At 43.1% G+C, this 18,804-nt stretch overlaps 1 protein-coding gene across 18 annotated transcripts in view; it reads left to right on the forward strand.

Annotated features, from left to right (window-relative positions):
* The window catches only part of obscn (obscurin, cytoskeletal calmodulin and titin-interacting RhoGEF), a 241,276-nt gene extending 224,533 nt beyond the window's left edge, over positions 1-16,743 (forward strand). For 17 of the 18 annotated variants that reach the window (XM_031903695.1, XM_031903701.1, XM_031903706.1 and 14 more), the window contains 12 exons: positions 874-3,655; positions 3,912-4,034; positions 5,238-5,345; positions 9,450-9,617; positions 10,195-10,317; positions 10,665-10,832; positions 11,511-11,589; positions 12,165-12,404; positions 13,220-13,443; positions 14,629-14,704; positions 15,822-15,971; positions 16,425-16,743. In XM_031903695.1, the coding sequence (XP_031759555.1) occupies positions 874-3,655; positions 3,912-4,034; positions 5,238-5,345; positions 9,450-9,617; positions 10,195-10,317; positions 10,665-10,832; positions 11,511-11,589; positions 12,165-12,404; positions 13,220-13,443; positions 14,629-14,704; positions 15,822-15,971; positions 16,425-16,581 (4,398 nt within the window). In that variant the 3' untranslated portion in view covers positions 16,582-16,743. The remainder of the gene's footprint in view (positions 1-873; positions 3,656-3,911; positions 4,035-5,237; positions 5,346-9,449; positions 9,618-10,194; positions 10,318-10,664; positions 10,833-11,510; positions 11,590-12,164; positions 12,405-13,219; positions 13,444-14,628; positions 14,705-15,821; positions 15,972-16,424) is intronic. The other variant, XM_031903696.1, reaches the window with a different exon arrangement.
* Positions 16,744-18,804: the final 2,061 nt, after the last annotated feature.

Raw genomic sequence — 18,804 nt, forward strand, 5'->3', positions numbered from 1 at the left:
TTGTACTTTTTAATTATTTCAGTAATTGTTCAGCAGCTCTCCAGTTTGGCTATTTGGTTGCTAGGGTCCAAATTACCTTAGTAACCAGGCAGTGGTTTGAATGAGTGGCTGATATATAAGTAGTAGAGGGACTAAATAGAAAAAACAATTATAAAAAGTAAGTACTTTTCTATTCAGGCCTTCTCTTGTTCATATTGTAGTCCCTCGTTCAAACCATTGCCTGGTTGCTTAGGTAAACAAGACCCTAGCAACCAGATAGCCATTGAAATTGCAAAGTGGGAAGCTGCTGACAAAAGGCTAAATAACTGATAAACCCCAAATAATAAAAAATGAAAACCATTGGCAAATTTTCTTAGAATAGCATTGTTTGCTTCATACTAAAAGTTAATTAAAAGGGGAACTACACCTCCCACTGAAACTCACCTTGATAAACTTTTCATTAACATTTTTACATTCTAACCCTGTAGGCAATTATAAATAATAAATGGTGTAACAATGGCCCCTTTATTGGAGCTCCCTATAGATCCTCTCAGGTCCCTGTCTGGGTTTCACATGAGGGGTGGGCGTGTCCTAACGGTCCCTGCCAGAAGCACAGTAGGAGGGGGAGAGCCAATCACAGCCCTGCACTCCCACAAGCACAGACAGGCTTCAGTTCCCTATCAGGTCTGCCTAGCCGCTGATATTTAGTTATTTACACCACGGCTAAAATTCACCTTTATGAAATTAAATGTTGCATATAAATATGTCTTATATATCTAGCGTTATTACCTCAAGTAGGCGGCGCCCGAAAATAACATTGATCTATGTGCTGCTGATGAAGATATATGAGCAGGGCTTTGGTGCTTGGGCTTTCATTCTGCTCTTGTCTCCTAGCGTTCCTTGATGTGCTACAGATCGATTCTGGTGATGAGATCCATCCCGGAGCTTCTGCAAGGAAACGTGGAGAGAACATCTTTGGGGGTTCCTCGACACTTAGTTGAAGGAAGCAGCTCTTCCAGCAGCAGTGGATCCTCTTCTGATAATGAGAGCGACATCAGCCCAACGGCAAGGGGCTCCAATCCTTCCCTAGAGCTCCACTTGTCTATTTTTAAAATGTATGATAGGGATACTTTTCAAGAAGTGAGCCAAAAGGCGGACATTATCACCCAAGAAGAGAAGAGAAGCCAAGAGGCAACCCTAGTGTGTTCTGATAAATCGGGAGCTCAAGAGACTGATAAGGTTAACTTTGCAGAAGATACAGTGAACCTTGAGCAAACAGACAAAATGCTGGTGGAGTCAGTGGAAACATCTCCAGGAAAACGACCTTTCTGCAAAGCAGCGACTATTGAAGTTGGCGATTTAGCGTCAAAAAAGGGCAAGTCTGGATGCTTTGTAAGAGGTTCATCGGCAGACAGTGCATTGCTAGGAGTTGATAGACACACCTTAGTATGTGTGCCAAGGCAAAGCATCATTAATAGCACCTTCTACAGCCAATCGGGTGAGGGCGCTGGCTTGACTCCCAGAGATGGGGCACTGAGGGAGAAAGAATTCATCAAGCATCGTGAAAAGGCACGAAGGAGCTTAATGAAAGCAGGATATTCCCAAAAGATACTGAGTGGCTTGAGAGAGCCTCTGCTTGAACAGTTTGCAATGGAGCAAAGAATAATTGCCCAGGACAAGGCTCAGGCCACACAAGAAGGACCGTCTGGTTCTCTGAAAAAATCAGTTTCGTTTGATGGCTCCAAAGGTTCCCCGAGGTCTTCTTTCAAGGCCTCCAGCAGAAGCCGCTCTCTGGACGACTGCAAATCAAGACCACTTACTGTTTATAAAGGAGTTCTCCTGGAGGAAGGAGGTCAAAAAGTTTCAGTAGGAGATAAAATTCTTCATACAAATACTCAGTGTCATTCTGAAGAGACTGCAACACAAAGTGACTTTACTCAGGGCATAACTGATTCTATACACAGTAGGGTCCAACCGGAAGTACCACATGCAGCCAAAGAACATCAAGCACCTCTCTTCATCTCTTCTACACAAAGACCACTCTCTGCTACGACAGTTGATAGTGAAAATACAATAATTGCAGTTTTACATCAACAACCAATATTCGACTCTGGTTCAGTAAAAGAGAGGCCACCTTCTCTTGCACTGGAGGTTGAGGAAAGCACAGTCATAGCATTTCTGCAACAAAAACCACTGCTGTTTGCAGAACCTTCCAAAACACATGTTGATACTGAGGGCATAAAAGACTCAATTCAACCCCAAGAAACTGGACTACCCAGTCAGTTTGAAGGACCAACTCCTCATTTAGGAGGCAGTGTTACATTTACAGTGAAGACCACCTCTGATACAAATTACTTTCTTGCTTCCCAACCACCAGTAGAAAAATACCAAGTCGGTTCTGAGGTTGGCACCGAAACGAGTGTAAACCAAGAGAGCACAGTTTCTCCAGACTCCACAATGGAGAGTACTCCATATGTTGTGCAGTTTACTGACTCTAAATCCAGCACCGCGATAATACCTCAAGGTCTGCAGAAAGATCCACCTCTTTTAAAAGCTACCAAAGAACGTGCAGTAGTAACAGTAACTGAAGCAACAGCGGTCACTGAAAAAGTAGAAGAAAAATGTTCCATCACTAACTTGGATACATTTTCTCCTGAAAACCTACATTTATCCACCCAACATGGAGATGTTATTCTTAAACCATCAATATCAGAGCACCAAGAACTTGGATCTACTTCTGAAAGGCACTGTGAGATCATCAAGGATGTTTCTAGGCAAAATACAGATGAAAACCGAGGTTCTTCCCTTTACAGCGATGAACAAAGTGCTGCATTAGAAGATCTGGTTGGCGAAATGACCTACTTGTCGGAACAGATGAATGTATTGGCGGGCAACCAAGAGCAGATATCCAATATAAAATCGACTGAAGGCAAGACTCAGGTGGAAAGAGGTCCCCTAGACCCTGGTCTTGCAATGGAAACAGAAGTTCTGATTGTACAGACCAGTGCATCACCTCAAGCATCCAAAGAACCCCAACTGACATCAGTCTCACAGTGCAGTTTCTACGACTCCCTGTGTCCAGCCCAAGCCTCTCCTCTACTTCATGAGGAGGAGTTTAGCATCGAAAGTCGTAGCTCCAGCAAAACATTTATTTCCCATTCAGACAGCTCTGAGACAGGGAGAAGATCTGATAATTTCTCTGACTTTGAAGAAGCGGGCAGGCATTCTGAAGTCTCCCTGCTGGAGATTGAGGAACTGAATTACAACAGTCCATCCACCAGTTCAGTTGGGCCATTTCATTTTGAGCCCACACAGTCCCATCTTTTGGATTTTTATGGTATCAAAGAATCCCCTCGGAACTCAGTCGATCCGAGTCAAGAAAAACCTCTCTCTGATAACGAGAAGTTAAATCTGAACTCCCAGCCATTACTGGGTGGAAAGCATGACACGAAAATTGATGAAAGAACAATGGAAAAAGTGTCGAAGAAAGAAGAAATCAAGGAGAGGAAAAGTAGCTCATCAAGGAAAAGGATCAAGCTCTTTAGGCCTCATTCAAAGACCGACTCTTCAGGAAAGTCTTCAGACCAAAGTCTAAAGCAAAAGGTGAAAGCCTCAGTGGCCAACATTTCCCGTATTATCAAAGGGAAGCCCAGCAATGGTCAGGAGAGAAAGGAAGGTGAAGTATAATATTTGTTATATAAGTCTAAATTTAAATACCGCATCAAGTGTTATGGGACGTTATCCCATTTGGCCACCAGGGGGTTATAATACAATACATATATAGTTACATACATTCACATCCTTTGAATTCAACATCTCCTAATCCATTTTCAACTTTCAACGTGCAATGAGGTCTAAGGACAGCGAAAGTGGCATTTTCTCAAGTGGAAACTGATTAAACAGTCAAAACATTTCCCATTTCATATCATTAGGTATCGAAGGACCAAAGGCCGATTCTCTAGTGCAGGCAGCTACAGAAAGAATAGCAGTACACATGAAGAAAAAATCATTCAAACTTACCAGTCTGTCACCGAAAGACAAAGGTAATTCAGTAGGTAAGGACATGGTTTGATCCCATTTGCCATCTCATCTACCTCAACAGCAGCCATCTAGGAGCCATTACTTAGTGGCACATTTACTAAGTATTTTTGAGAAAAAGTCTTCTAGATATTTTTGAGATTTCCAAATGGGTTTTTGCCAGTACAAAATTTGAGTTTTTCGGAAATTTCCCCCGAAAAAATTGTGTTTTTCGAAAATAACCATAATTTGGGGTTTATTAATGTTTAGTTAACTTTCGGCAGGTTTGATCTGTCGAGTACCATTGAGCCCTATGGAGGCTGAGAATAGGAATAGAATAGTCAGTGACAGTTGGTCCTTGACACATTTTCAAAGAGAAGTTGATCCCCTCATCGTTTCCTGGTTCACCCAATTTCAAGAGGCGCCATAGAAGGCGCCTGAGCAAAATCTGCCTTCAGGGCTGAATCGGCAGAAGGAGGTAGAAATCCTATTGTTTCTACCTCCTTATCTGCCGTTTCAGCCCTGAACGTAAGTGGCGGAGTGGAACAATCTTTCGCGCGACCATCGCAAATCGCCACGTGTGGCCACCTTAATACGAATTTTACCCATTTCGGGATTCGAACTCATACTTTGATGAATCTGCCCCTTAGTGTTCACTTTGTAAAGCAGATTATGCAACCTTGTCAAAGTTCAAATTTGAGATTCTTTCAATTGGTCCATAAACCAGAAGTGCGTGGTCTTGCCAAAACTCTAAGTGGCAACTTTAAATGTTTTAGAATATTACTCAAAAATATATTGGCTAACTTCCAATAAGAATTCTTTGTAAGCATTAGGCCACTTATAAACCAATCATTGTTCAGCGAGGACAGTGTTGGACTGGTGGCCTCCTCCGGCCGCATCCCCCGCTGCACACCCCTAAACCCCCCCGCAGGGGCCCCTGCTGACGTCCTCCCCTGAAGCGCGTCAGGGGAGGACGTCGGAGGCCAGAGGAAGCAGCAATAGGGTCGGGTCTGGGCCGCTGGGGCCCACCAGGTATTTTCCTGGTGTCCCTGTGGCCCAGTCCGACCCTGAGTAAGGACAAGAAGCAAACGGTCTGAGACAGATACTGTATTGTGGGCAGATTTATTTTGGCTAAAAAGATGATTGGCTTGAATAGTTCTGGTTTGTCTTTGGGTGGGAGGGTCGTATGGGCTTCTACTGTACAAACATACTTGACATTGTCTTCTCTGATGTCCTTTCAGCTCCAGCTTTTGTCGAGGAACTCACGGACCAGACGGTTGTCGTTGGTCACTTAGTGACTTTGTCCTGTAGAACTTCTGAACCTGTGACTGAGGTTGAGTGGTTTAAAGGTAACAGTGTGCTTGAAAAAGGGTGGTTGCTCAGGCAGGATATGGAAGTGTGCCACGGAAGTGGAATCACATGACGTGGTGTGGTCTGTGGTCAACATCTCCAGCCCTGTGTGATCCTGGGCCTATGGCAGTTTTTATACTCCCCTGTAGGCTTCTGCACACACTTTTCCCAGTAGTAGTTTGTCCATACACAGGGCAATAGCATAAGGAACTCAGTCAAGAGCAGCCAATTTAACATAGAGGGGGGGATGGCATTTAGTAACCTTTTTTTTTTTCAAAATTTGTATCTTTTTGCACCAAAATATGATTTTTTCACCATTTATTATGCTACAAAACTGTGATAAATCTGAAAGAATACGCCATCTAAAAGCAATTGAGATCATGTAGAAGTCAACGGCAGGTGTCCTTTTTACAACTGGAAGATCTTTATTTGCTTTGTGGTTTTAGACCAGCGGTTCTCAACCTGTGGGTCGGAACCTAAGACCACTGGAAAACACATATTCCCGATGGTCTTAGGAATAATTTTATGGTTGGGGGTCACCACAACATGAGGAACTGTATTAGGAAGGTTGAGATCCACCGTTTTAGAGGTTTTTGGGTGTTTTTCGAGGCTTGCATTTGTGGGATAATGTGAAAAGCTTCTGGTTTTTGGGTGTTTTTATGCATTTTATTCCCATGTGCTTTTTTAATTTGAATTTTTTAATAAATGCCTATACATTTTGTTAAAATGAGTTTAGCTGTGGTTTCTAAAACCACAAAAATCAGAAATGTTGATAAATCTGCCCCTTAGTGTCTGACCATGGATGGGCACCTTAAGTAATGACTGATCTCCCCATGATATGCATAGTTGCACACAGCAATCAATTAGTAATTAGATTTAATCAGCCTACTAATGATGGTTGCTATGGGTAACAATATAGAATCTATCTTTGTAAATCTGCCCCAGTTGATTAGATGGGCTTTCTAACCTCAGATAAAGTTTCTTTTTTGAGGTCTCCCTACTTGAAGCAGTTATTGCAAAAGCCTCCTCCAAGGGTTTTTTTTAATGGTCCTGGATTCCTTCAAGGCATCTATAAATGCTTTATATGACATCAACATTTGTCTAACAATAATTAAATAGATAAGACTGCCGAGCCTCTTCATGGACAGGAGCCTCTTTATGAACAGGAGCCTCTTTATGAACAGGAGCCTCTTCATGGACAGGAACCTCTTTATGAACAGGAGCCTCTTTATGGACAGGAGCCTCTTCATGAACAGGAGCCTCTTCATGGACAGGAACCTCTTTATGGACAGGAGCCTCTTCATGGACAGGAGCCTCTTCATGGACAGGAACCTCTTCATGGACAGGAACCTCTTCATGGAAAGGAGCCTCTTCATGGACAGGAATCTCTTCATGGACAGGAATCTCTTCATGAACAGGAACCTCTTCATGGACAGGAGCCTCTTTATGAACAGGAGCCTCTTTATGAACAGGAGCCTCTTTATGGACAGGAGCCTCTTCATGGAAAGGAGCCTCTTTATGAACAGGAGCCTCTTTATGAACAGGAGCATCTTTATGGACAGGAGCCTCTTCATGAACAAGAGCCTCTTCATGGACAGGAACCTCTTCATAGACAGGAGCCTCTTCATGGACAGGAACCTCTTCATGGACAGGAGCTTCTTCATGGACAGGAGCTTCTTTATGAACAGGAGCCTCTTTATGAACAGGAGCCTCTTTATGAACAGGAACCTCTTTATGAACAGGAATCTCTTTATGAACAAAAGCCTCTTCATGGACAGGAGCCTCTTCATGGACAGGAGCCTCTTTATGAACAGGAGCCTCTTTATGAACAGGAGCCTCTTCATGGACAGGAACCTCTTCATAGACAGGAGCCTCTTCATGGACAGGAACCTCTTCATGGACAGGAGCTTCTTCATGGACAGGAGCTTCTTTATGAACAGGAGCCTCTTTATGAACAGGAGCCTCTTTATGAACAGGAACCTCTTTATGAACAGGAATCTCTTTATGAACAAAAGCCTCTTCATGGACAGGAGCCTCTTCATGGACAGGAGCCTCTTTATGAACAGGAGCCTCTTTATGAACAGGAGCCTCTTCATGGACAGGAACCTCTTTATGAACAGGAGCCTCTTTATGGACAGGAGCCTCTTCATGAACAGGAGCCTCTTCATGGACAGGAACCTCTTTATGGACAGGAGCCTCTTCATGGACAGGAGCCTCTTCATGGACAGGAACCTCTTCATGGACAGGAACCTCTTCATGGAAAGGAGCCTCTTCATGGACAGGAATCTCTTCATGGACAGGAATCTCTTCATGAACAGGAACCTCTTCATGGACAGGAGCCTCTTTATGAACAGGAGCCTCTTTATGGACAGGAGCCTCTTTATGGACAGGAGCCTCTTCATGGAAAGGAGCCTCTTTATGAACAGGAGCCTCTTTATGAACAGGAGCATCTTTATGGACAGGAGCCTCTTCATGAACAAGAGCCTCTTCATGGACAGGAACCTCTTCATAGACAGGAGCCTCTTCATGGACAGGAGCTTCTTCATGGACAGGAGCTTCTTTATGAACAGGAGCCTCTTTATGAACAGGAGCCTCTTTATGAACAGGAACCTCTTTATGAACAGGAATCTCTTTATGAACAAAAGCCTCTTCATGGACAGGAGCCTCTTCATGGACAGGAGCCTCTTCATGAACAGGAGCCTCTTTATGAACAGGAGCCTCTTTATGGACAGGAGCCTCTTTATGAACAGGAACCTCTTTATGAACAGGAATCTCTTTATGAACAAAAGCCTCTTCATGGACAGGAGCCTCTTTAAGAACAGGAGCCTCTTCATGGACAGGAGCCTCTTTATGAACAGGAGCCTCTTCATGGACAGGAACCTCTTCATAGACAGGAGCCTCTTCATGGACAGGAACCTCTTCATGGACAGAAGCTTCTTCATGGACAGGAGCTTCTTTATGAACAGGAGCCTCTTTATGAACAGGAGCCTCTTTATGAACAGGAACCTCTTTATGAACAGGAACCTCTTTATGAACAGGAACCTCTTTATGAACAGGAATCTCTTTATGAACAAAAGCCTCTTCATGGACAGGAGCCTCTTCATGGACAGGAGCCTCTTCATGAACAGGAGCCTCTTCATGAACAGGAGCCTCTTTATGAACAGGAGCCTCTTTATGGACAGGAGCCTCTTTATGAACAGGAACCTCTTTATGAACAGGAATCTCTTTATGAACAAAAGCCTCTTCATGGACAGGAGCCTCTTTAAGAACAGGAGCCTCTTCATGGACAGGAGCCTCTTTATGAACAGGAGCCTCTTCATGGACAGGAACCTCTTCATAGACAGGAGCCTCTTCATGGACAGGAACCTCTTCATGGACAGGAGCTTCTTCATGGACAGGAGCTTCTTTATGAACAGGAGCCTCTTTATGAACAGGAGCCTCTTTATGAACAGGAACCTCTTTATGAACAGGAGCCTCTTCATGAACAGGAGCCTCTTCATGAACAGGAGCCTCTTTATGAACAGGAACCTCTTTATGAACAGGAATCTCTTTATGAACAAAAGCCTCTTCATGGACAGGAGCCTCTTTAAGAACAGGAGCCTCTTCATGGACAGGAGCCTCTTTATGAACAGGAGCCTCTTCATGGACAGGAACCTCTTCATAGACAGGAGCCTCTTCATGGACAGGAACCTCTTCATGGACAGGAGCTTCTTCATGGACAGGAGCTTCTTTATGAACAGGAGCCTCTTTATGAACAGGAGCCTCTTTATGAACAGGAACCTCTTTATGAACAGGAGCCTCTTCATGAACAGGAGCCTCTTCATGAACAGGAGCCTCTTTATGAACAGGAGCCTCTTCATGGACATGAGCCTCTTTATGAACAGGAGCCTCTTTATGAAGAGGAGCCTCTTCATGAACAGGAGCCTCTTTAAGAACAGGAGCCTCTTCATGGACAGGAGCCTCTTTATGAACAGGAGCCTATTCATGAACAGGAGCCTCTTTATGAACAGGAGCCTCTTCATGGACAGGAGTCTCTTCATGGACAGGAGCCTCTTTATGAACAAGAGTTGGATAACACCTGTACTGCCTGTGCTTTCTCTTAGACGGGGTACCCATCCAGGGCAATGAAAGAGTCCTCATCTCTTCTACTCTGAAGAACTATCATCTTCTCACTATCCTCGTCGTGATGGCGCAAGACCTGGGGATCTATGCCTGTGTGGCATCCAACTCTCTTGGCAGTGCCTCAACATGCTGCATTCTAAAGAGAGCTGGTATGTGAAGATATAATCTCTGTATCTGTCTATAATTTTATATTTGCATACTTCATGCAGTATTAATAATGAATAATGATAATGAACAATATGTATAATTATGGTGCCAAATCAATAACTTTGTTAAAGTACAAATGCTGAAAATAATAATCTGGTGCCTTAGGCAGCGAATCTGACTCTCCCCATGCTGCTAAAGTACCTAGCTGCCCAGAACCCCAACAAATATCAATGAAAGGTCCTGAGGAATCTCCAAAAGAAGCACACAAAGCTCTCCTATAGTTGTGTGGCCCTTTTAAAGCACGTGCCCTACTCCTGCAACCACCATACAAAATGCCAAGTTATCGCTGGCACTTGTTGAGTACTATATGAATCATACTTTATCATTCAGGCTATTGCTGGCAACCTCACAAGGATGTCAACAGAACTATCATGGGGTCTTTCCTTCTGGAACACCCCCATATTGCCTACAGTCACTGAAATGCTTAGTTCTTCACTTGACTAAGTGACATCTGAGAGATGAAAGTCCATTGGTTGAGCTCACTCTGTGTTCTAATTACCTGTGTTTTGTTCCCCCCAGAGATACCATGCTGTCCCACCAGCCCTGAAGTTGCCCAGGTATATAAAGATGGAGCCCTAATTGTCTGGAAGCCGGTGGAGTCTGCAAGCCCTGTCACCTACTTTGTACAATACAGGAAGGAAGGTGAATTCAACAGTCTGGGGCCTGAGTTTACTGAGGAGGCGGCCCAATAGCGGGAGAGCAATGGGCATTGGGCTAGAGCTTGGTGCAGTTCTGTAGATATTTGAAAGCACATCTGTTGGGTTCTACAGATGGAGAACTGCCATTAAGGGGCCAGCTGGAAGAAGGTTGTAGCTGAAAAATATGTATTTCATAAAGGAACCAAAGACGGATGTCCAAGGACTATGTAGCCCATTTAGGGATGGATAACCAATAGTTGTGGTACTTTCATCAAGGATTATAAGACAGGCCTGCAAGGCAACATCATTCTTATCTTTTCTACTCTCTTTCTTAATGTCTTGTTGGAGCAGGTGAGGAATGGAGACCCCTGACTCTCGACATCTCCGACTGCTGCTACTCTACCCATGTTCTCTCTGAAGGACAAGTCTACTCCTTTAGGATCGCTTGTATCAGCAAAGCTGGAATGGGCCCTTACAGCAACCCGTCTGCTGGAGTCAGGATTGGTAGGCCCAGCCAGAGTAAGTCACATGAGCATGAGTGATTCTATGGATGCTTTATAGTTCAGATTGTCTGTTAGACGTGCAATGAATGGAATAACCACTGTTTTTATTTTGACGTTGCAACTATTTATTTTGACGCCGCAACTATTTATTTTGATGCACAACTATCCTTTGACGCCACAACTATTTATTTTGACATCGCAACTATTTATATTGATGCCGCCACTATTTATTTTGACACCCCACTATTCTTTGATGTTGCGACTATTTACTTTGACACCGCGACTATTTATTTTGACGTTGCAACTATTTATTTTGATGCCGCGACTATTCTTTTGACGCTGCGACTATTAATTGTGACGCCGAAACTATTCTTTGACGTTGCAACTATATATTTTGATGCCTGCAACAATTTTTGGATGCGCGGCGAATTTTTTCATCCATTTTGCGAAACAATCGTGGAAATTCGCCGCAAATCCATGCCTGGCAAAACATTTTGTCCATCACTAGCAGGAACCAGTTACTAGGCTAATGGGGAAAAGGAGGAGCATCCATAGATAGCAAGCTGCAGGCTTTACTTACTTACTATGCTGAAAATTGGCTAATAAAATAAAAAGGCATTGGCTTAGCTAAGTAGTACGTCCATGCTTCCAAGTCTAGGAACAATTATTTTTATAAATGTATTTGACTCCATAGCATTCTCAAAAGAGATGGGTAGCACAGAAGAGACAGTCGCAGCCGACAGAACAAGCACCCTACAGACTGGAGTAACGAGGTGAGGAAAAAAGACTTTGGGTTGTACCTAATGGTGGGGTTAGCAATATGATATTTAAGCTTTTAATTATGTTTCATACAAAACCGTTTGGTTCTGCCAGTTCAGTTCTATAGAGTTTAGAAATTGACCCGTGCAGCTGTAATTCACAAAAATAAAGAAGCCCCAAAAAATCTTCACCTTCACATTGATATACTGTGGTCCTAGTGCTTTTGTGGAACCACAGATTACAGCCTCCCAACAGGCACTCAGCACAAAGCTCTCCATCTCTCCCAAAGGCTTTGGACTACAGTGGAGTTGGACCCTGGGGGTTTTAACCCAAAGACAAATGGTTTGAATCTGGCATAATCACTTGTAGCAAGGAAACCGTTAATAAAATATAATGATGATAATGTTCCAACTTCTAGGATACCGTTAGAACTTTATTACTAACATGGAATTCCAAGAAGGTGAAATAGATCATGGAATGAATGTCTAGTGTTCTACCAAACATGCATTCACCTTCCTATTCTGCAGGTAACAATAGACCTCTTGCTTGCACAACTCTTTTACCCAAGACTGTACTTTTTTTTCTTCAGGGGGCGCTTCAGTAGTGTTAGACCCTGCAAGGAGAAGTCAAGTGGAAGACTGTTTGCTGCAAAAATCATACCATACACAGACAAAAGCAAAGAGTCTACCCTGCAGGAGTATCTGATCCTGAAGCAACTTCATCATTCCAACATTGTCCAGTTACACGGAGCATTCCTGAGCCCCCATGATCTTGTCCTGATCCTTGAACTGTGTGAGGGACTGGAGCTACTGCAGTTCCTCTCTCTTGGGTATGTCTCCTCCTTGTGTCTCTAATGGACTTCCTGGTATGTCTCCTCCTTGTGTCTCTAATGGACTTCCTGGTATGTCTCCTCCTTGTGTCTCTAATGGACTTCCTGGTATGTCTCCTCCTTGTGTCTCTAATGGACTTCCTGGTATGTCTCCTCCTTGTGTCTCTAATGGACTTCCTGGTATGTCTCCTCCTTGTGTCTCTAATGGACTTCCTGGTATGTCTCCTCCTTGTGTCTCTAATGGACTTCCTGGTATGTCTCCTCCTTGTGTCTCTAATGGACTTCCTGGTATGTCTCCTCCTTGTGTCTCTAATGGACTTCCTGGTATGTCTCCTCCTTGTGTCTCTAATGGACTTCCTGGTATGTCTCCTCCTTGTGTCTCTAATGGACTTCCTGGTATGTCTCCTCCTTGTGTCTCTAATGGACTTCCTGGTATGTCTCCTCCTTGTGTCTCTAATGGACTTCCTGGTATGTCTCCTCCTTAGTGTAATCCATATTTTCTTCTACTTACATGTTTCCATCATGGTCTATTCATTGAGGCCCTCATCAATTTGACTCTGATCAAAGTCATCCATGAGTATAGTCTAATTGATTAATATCTGACCATTGGGCCCTTACCCCAGTTGTCCTGTGTATGTTCAGGTTTGCTCTTGACTCTTGTGGGGCCACCATGTTGCCTGAAGTCCTTATACTTTCCAAAAAAAAAACTATTATACTTTTAGTATAATGTAGATGACCATATTCTAGGACAATTCGCATTTTTTCTGGTTTTTGAATTATTCATTTTGAATGACTTCCTAGTCCTTGTCTCTCAGGCCGTCGTACTCAGAGCTGGAAGTGCGAGACTACCTGTGGCAGATGCTAAGCGCAGTGGAGTTTCTCCATGCCAAACAAATCCTCCATCTGGATCTGAGATCTGAAAACACAATAGTAACTGAACACAAGCTGCTGAAAATCCTGGATTTTGGGAACGCGTGTGTCTATTCTCCAGACAAGCTCAGCGCTCCACAGAGATACAGGGATTACGTGGAAACTATGGGTAAGTACAGGTATTGAAACCCATTATCCAGAAAGTTATCCAGATCATCTCCCATAGACTCCATTATAAGCAAATAATTCTAATTTTTCAAAATGATTTTTTTTTCTCTGTAATAATAAAACAGTACCTGTACTTGATCCCAACTAAGATATAATTACCCCTTATTGGGGGCAGAACAGCCCTATTGGGTTTATTTCATGGTTAAATGATTCCCTTTTCTCTGTAATAATAAAACAGTACCTGTACTTGATCCCAACTAAGATATAATTACCCCTTATTGGGGGCAGAACAGCCCTATTGGGTTTATTTAATGGTTAAATGATTCCCTTTTCTCTGTAATAATAAAACAGTACCTGTACTTGATCCCAACTAAGATATAATTACCCCTTATTGGGGGCAGAACAGCCCTATTGGGTTTATTTAATGGTTAAATGATTCCCTTTTCTCTGTAATAATAAAACAGTACCTGTACTTGATCCCAACTAAGATATAATTACCCCTTATTGGGGGCAGAACAGCCCTATTGGGTTTATTTAATGGTTAAATGATTCCCTTTTCTCTGTAATAATAAAACAGTACCTGTACTTGATCCCAACTAAGATATAATTACCCCTTATTGGGGCAGAACAGCCCTATTGGGTTTATTTAATGGTTAAATGATTCCCTTTTCTCTGTAATAATAAAACAGTACCTGTACTTGATCCCAACTAAGATATTATTACCCCTTATTGGGGCAGAACAATCCTTTTGGGTTTAATTACTGTTTAAATAATTTTTTAACAGACTTAAGGTAGGAGATCTGAATTAGAGAAAGACCCCAGGTCCCGAGCATTCTGGATAATGGGTCCTATACCTCAGGCTCAGGAAAACAGAATGTTTATAACTGCTGAAAACTGTTCAGGGTTTAAAGAAAAGTAGACTTGTCAGTAGACATCTGCTTGATTTTAGCCTCCTTGGAGCTGAAGATCTAAAAATCTAAAGAAGACTGAGACGTAGCTAATAGTTTCTAACTGGATATCTAGAGCTCCAGTTCTTTTTAGGACCCCCTTCTATAAATGTAGGCTTCATCGTCACTTCTATAAGATGTAGCCCATCAATATGTATCGAGGAGAAACATTACAGAACATATAGGCAGAGAAGAATGCTCCTCTTACTGTTTTATCATTGTTTATCATTATCTTTCAGCTCCAGAAGTTCTAGAAGGCCAGGGGGCGGTTCCACCCACTGATATTTGGGCCGTGGGCATTACAGCTTTCATCATGTAAGATGTATCAATGTATGGTGATACCAGAGCTGGATCTTGACTTGAAACCTACCCAACGGACACCTATGTTCCCTCTACCTGTGTCTTCCAAAGCCTGACTGGTCCTCTGTCTAACGTAGCTGAGTGAGCACCACTATGGTGCAACCCTATGGGGTTATGTTATTATTGTTCCTTTAGCGATCTAGGCTACTGTGTTTTGTCACTGGGGTCTTGTACCTACTACTAATTAAGTACTACACTAGTTGCTTGGACTTGAGGATATAATTAGCATCAGCCAATCTAATTAACTTGAGTTTTTCCTTCTGGGTATCAAATATTTCTGCTTTGAGAGCTGTAAGCAGCCTATGAACTAGCCAAGTGTGCAGTCAGTACCGGCACAATATATTAATTAGTACCTACGGGGAGCTAATCAACACCCTCAGTGGAACAGAAAACACTCATTAACGCCTTTTTATCTAGAGAATATCACCCCAGTCATCTGCTAACTCAGCAGAGACCCACCCTGCACTAATAAATGTAATGTCTTTTGGGAGCTTCAGACACAACACTCGTATTGATAGAAACCTAAATATCATTATTACAGTGATAAAGTCCCTGAGAGTCTGGAATATACTCATTTCTGGGGACCAGCCAAGAATTGCAGCTTCCTCAGGCTTCCTGGGTGAGGGTTAGCCATTGGTTACCCTCATCTGAGGGAGAACATATTGGCTTTGGACCCATGGTCAATAGGACACAGAGGCAGAATACATTGATAAGGAATAGAAATCGAACTAATGGGGCAGCTTGGGTGAGTAATAACAAGCAGAGGAGATAAAGAGGGTTGCAAGAAGCTGTTGAAGGCTCCATGGAGGGGTTTAAATACACCAGACAAGATGGAACATTAGTCACAATAGCAGTGTGGAGTAATGGAGGGGTTATATAGCCACATCGAGTGTGGCCGCATAGTTCAGCACAACCAAAAAGCAGTTAGCGTTCAGGTTTCAATGATGAAACAATAAATGGCTGCTATGGTTACTGGACTGGTCCAACGGAGCTCCTGTTTATACATAACATTAACTTCTTATTTGCAAAAAAATCAAGTAGACCAATGGCATGTCTGTGTGTTTGCTCCCAGGCTGAGCTCTGACTATCCATTCAGCAGCGATACAACGTCGGAATTGGAGAAAGGCATCAAGAAAGGGCTGATCAGGTTCACGCGGTGTTACGCTGGCTTGTCCGGGGGAGCCGTGTCCTTTCTTCAGAGCACCTTGTGGGCGAATCCGTGGTATGATTCTGATGTTTCCCATCATGTCTGTAAAGTATTCTGCCATTTTGTGCCATAAAACAATAGTAACTGCTAAGGAAACTCTCTATCCGTATCAGTGCAATTCCAGCCATCGAAGAAATATGGTGAAGACCATGGTTGAATTGGTCTACAAGAGTTCTAGAGGCTCTCCCAGTGTTCCTCAACCCTTGGGGGTCCCAGCCAAGGACAATTCCCATCATCCCTTTCTCATTCTTACCATAAGTCTATATGACATCTATACATTTAGCACTTCCTACATCCAATTGTTGTGGATGAGAGTGGGCCCTTGCTGGTGTGGTTCTCTGGTGGTTCCTAGGAGGCCCATCTCCCACACTGGAGACTTCCAAAAATGAACAACCCATTTGTTCCTGTTTATTATAATGTGATATAAAAGAGTTCCGGGGTCACACTGCCTCCTTTTGTTTGTTTCAGGGGAAGGCCCTCCGCCTCCGATTGCCTGAAGTTTCTATGGTTACAGGAAGCCGGACTGGCCACGTTTCAGCAGGCTCCAATATTTTTCCCCAGCTCCAAGCTTAAGAACTTCCTGAGAGAGAGAAGGAAAAGAACCCAGCAGTTGGCTACTCTGTGACGTTCCACTCGGGCTGCGCTGCCCCAGCATGCCTTGCTCCTGGACTCATTCGAATAAGTAATAATAGAGTCGTTTGTGCTACTTAGAAGCCGACACCTTTGTCGGTTTTCCCAATGGACATACACCATATTTAGCTCAATATAAATTTATTGTTTGACATTACCCCATTTTTTTTTTTTTTGCTGTGTATTATGGGTGTGGTTTAAATGCCATAGGTAGGCCAGTGATATCTTATTGGTGGTGTTGCCATTGTAACTGAACTACAAATCCCAATGTCCTCCAGAATGGCTGGTCCCGCTGACCAAGACATCGGTGGCCTGGGCATTTATTGAGTTACTGTAATTAATCCAGATTAGAGAGTTTATTGTTCTTGTTTAATGGACAATTTTGGTTTTGGAGTGCTTAGACTTTACCTTGATCATGAACAAAGCCGTTAGGCGTTAGTATTACATTTCTGTCTGGACTTGGTCTGTAGACAGTTGGGTAGGGGGTGTATGGAAATATATAGCCAAGAGGAGCTATAGAGATATAGAACTTTGTACTACAACTCATTTGGGTATAGGTGGAGGGTGATGTTATTGGTTGGTAAAGACATTTTATACATGATCCCCAACCAGTGGCTCAGGGGCAACATGTTGCTCCCCAACCCCTTGGATGTTACTCTCAGTGCCCCCAAACGTTATTTTTGAATTCCTGACTTGGGGGCAAGTTTTGGTTAAATAAAAACAAGATTTCCTACCAAATAAAGCCCCTGTAAGCTGATTGGCTATTAGGGGCCTCTATGCACCCTATCTTAGCCCTTATTTGGCTCCTCCATGAACTTGAGTCTCCATGACTCCATGAGTCTTTTTCCATTTGACTGTGGCTCATGAGTAAGAAAGGTTGGGGATCCCTGCATTATACTATACCAAGGCCTTTTCCATGTATAATATCCCAGAACACAATAGGATAAATGCAGTGCCAATTAATGGTTTAATCCCCTCCCCAAAGCTTCATCCACCCATGCACTTGTGTGAGAACACCGTTGACTTGCTCCTCCTTTTCCAGGCTCTAAGAAGTGATTGGCTGCTGCAAAACGAGGCTATCGCCCACTTAGATGTCTGCCTTACAGGCTTAGGACATGGTTGTAGATGTCCAATGGGCGGTGGCTATTCTCTGGCATGTTATAGGGTTCTTGGTTCAGGGAGTTAGACTGTTGCTTGTGCTCCTAGCACCTTGGGAAGTTGAGCTCTATTACAATATTGATGTCCTACAAAGACCTCTGATAGGCCTAACAACACGTTGTAGGGTATATGGCCAACCCAATGTTTGCAGCCATATTGCCTTCTGGTCTATACACATTTCCATTACAATTAATAGCCCGTAACCAGGACACGCCCCCGAGATACAACCATTTTCACGAGAGAAGGCGGAGCTATTCCTCGGGCTGAAGGCCTAGCTAGAGTAAAGGCCCTATTCCTTCCAACCTGCACATTCAATGAAGCAGGTTCCAGGGAACATCGTATAGAAACTCAATTCCAACTAGACTGTGTACATTGCATGTTGTTTTAAAAATAATGTCTTATTTATCTGTACGGTTTTCAATATAAAAGTATTTTGACAGATCAGTTGTGTTTTTTTTTTTCCATACGTTGTTGCGGTGTTTGTGCAGAGGGAGGGGCTATAGGATAAACACTGGCCTATAGGAAAAACCCATGTAAATGGGATTTTCTTCGAGCTCTTTAGGATTAGTTCCCAGAATTCTTTGTGCCAATAAGGGACAATAATCCCTTTCCCTCCTCCTCAATAAGTATTAGTGTTATTTCTCTTTCATCACTTTATTCCTGCCCCCCCCCCACTGTATAAGCTAAAAGCAGCGGGTTGTCCTTGGAATCCAAGATGGCAGCCTTTAGAGAGAGGATCAGAGAATCTATAATGGGCATTTTGCACTCAGAGTTCTACTTTCCGTTACAAGTCTATACACAGTGTGTGTTTTCGACCATATGTTGCTGCGCTACAACGTAGGTGAGATGCGGGAAGTTATAGTTCTACAAAATCGAAACAGTCCAGGCTTCTCTAGATCTTTGTCTAAGGCCTCTCCTACTGAAAGTGCTTCGTATCAGTATGGCTTCGGCAAGGATTATTATTATTATTAACATTTATTTATAAAGCGCCAACATATCCCGCAGCGCTGTACAATGAGTGGGTTACATACATTGGGCATACAGAGTAACATATAAAGCA

Source organism: Xenopus tropicalis, chromosome 6 (genome assembly GCF_000004195.4).
Source record: "Xenopus tropicalis strain Nigerian chromosome 6, UCB_Xtro_10.0, whole genome shotgun sequence".
In the NCBI taxonomy this organism is placed as follows: Eukaryota; Metazoa; Chordata; class Amphibia; order Anura; family Pipidae; genus Xenopus; species Xenopus tropicalis.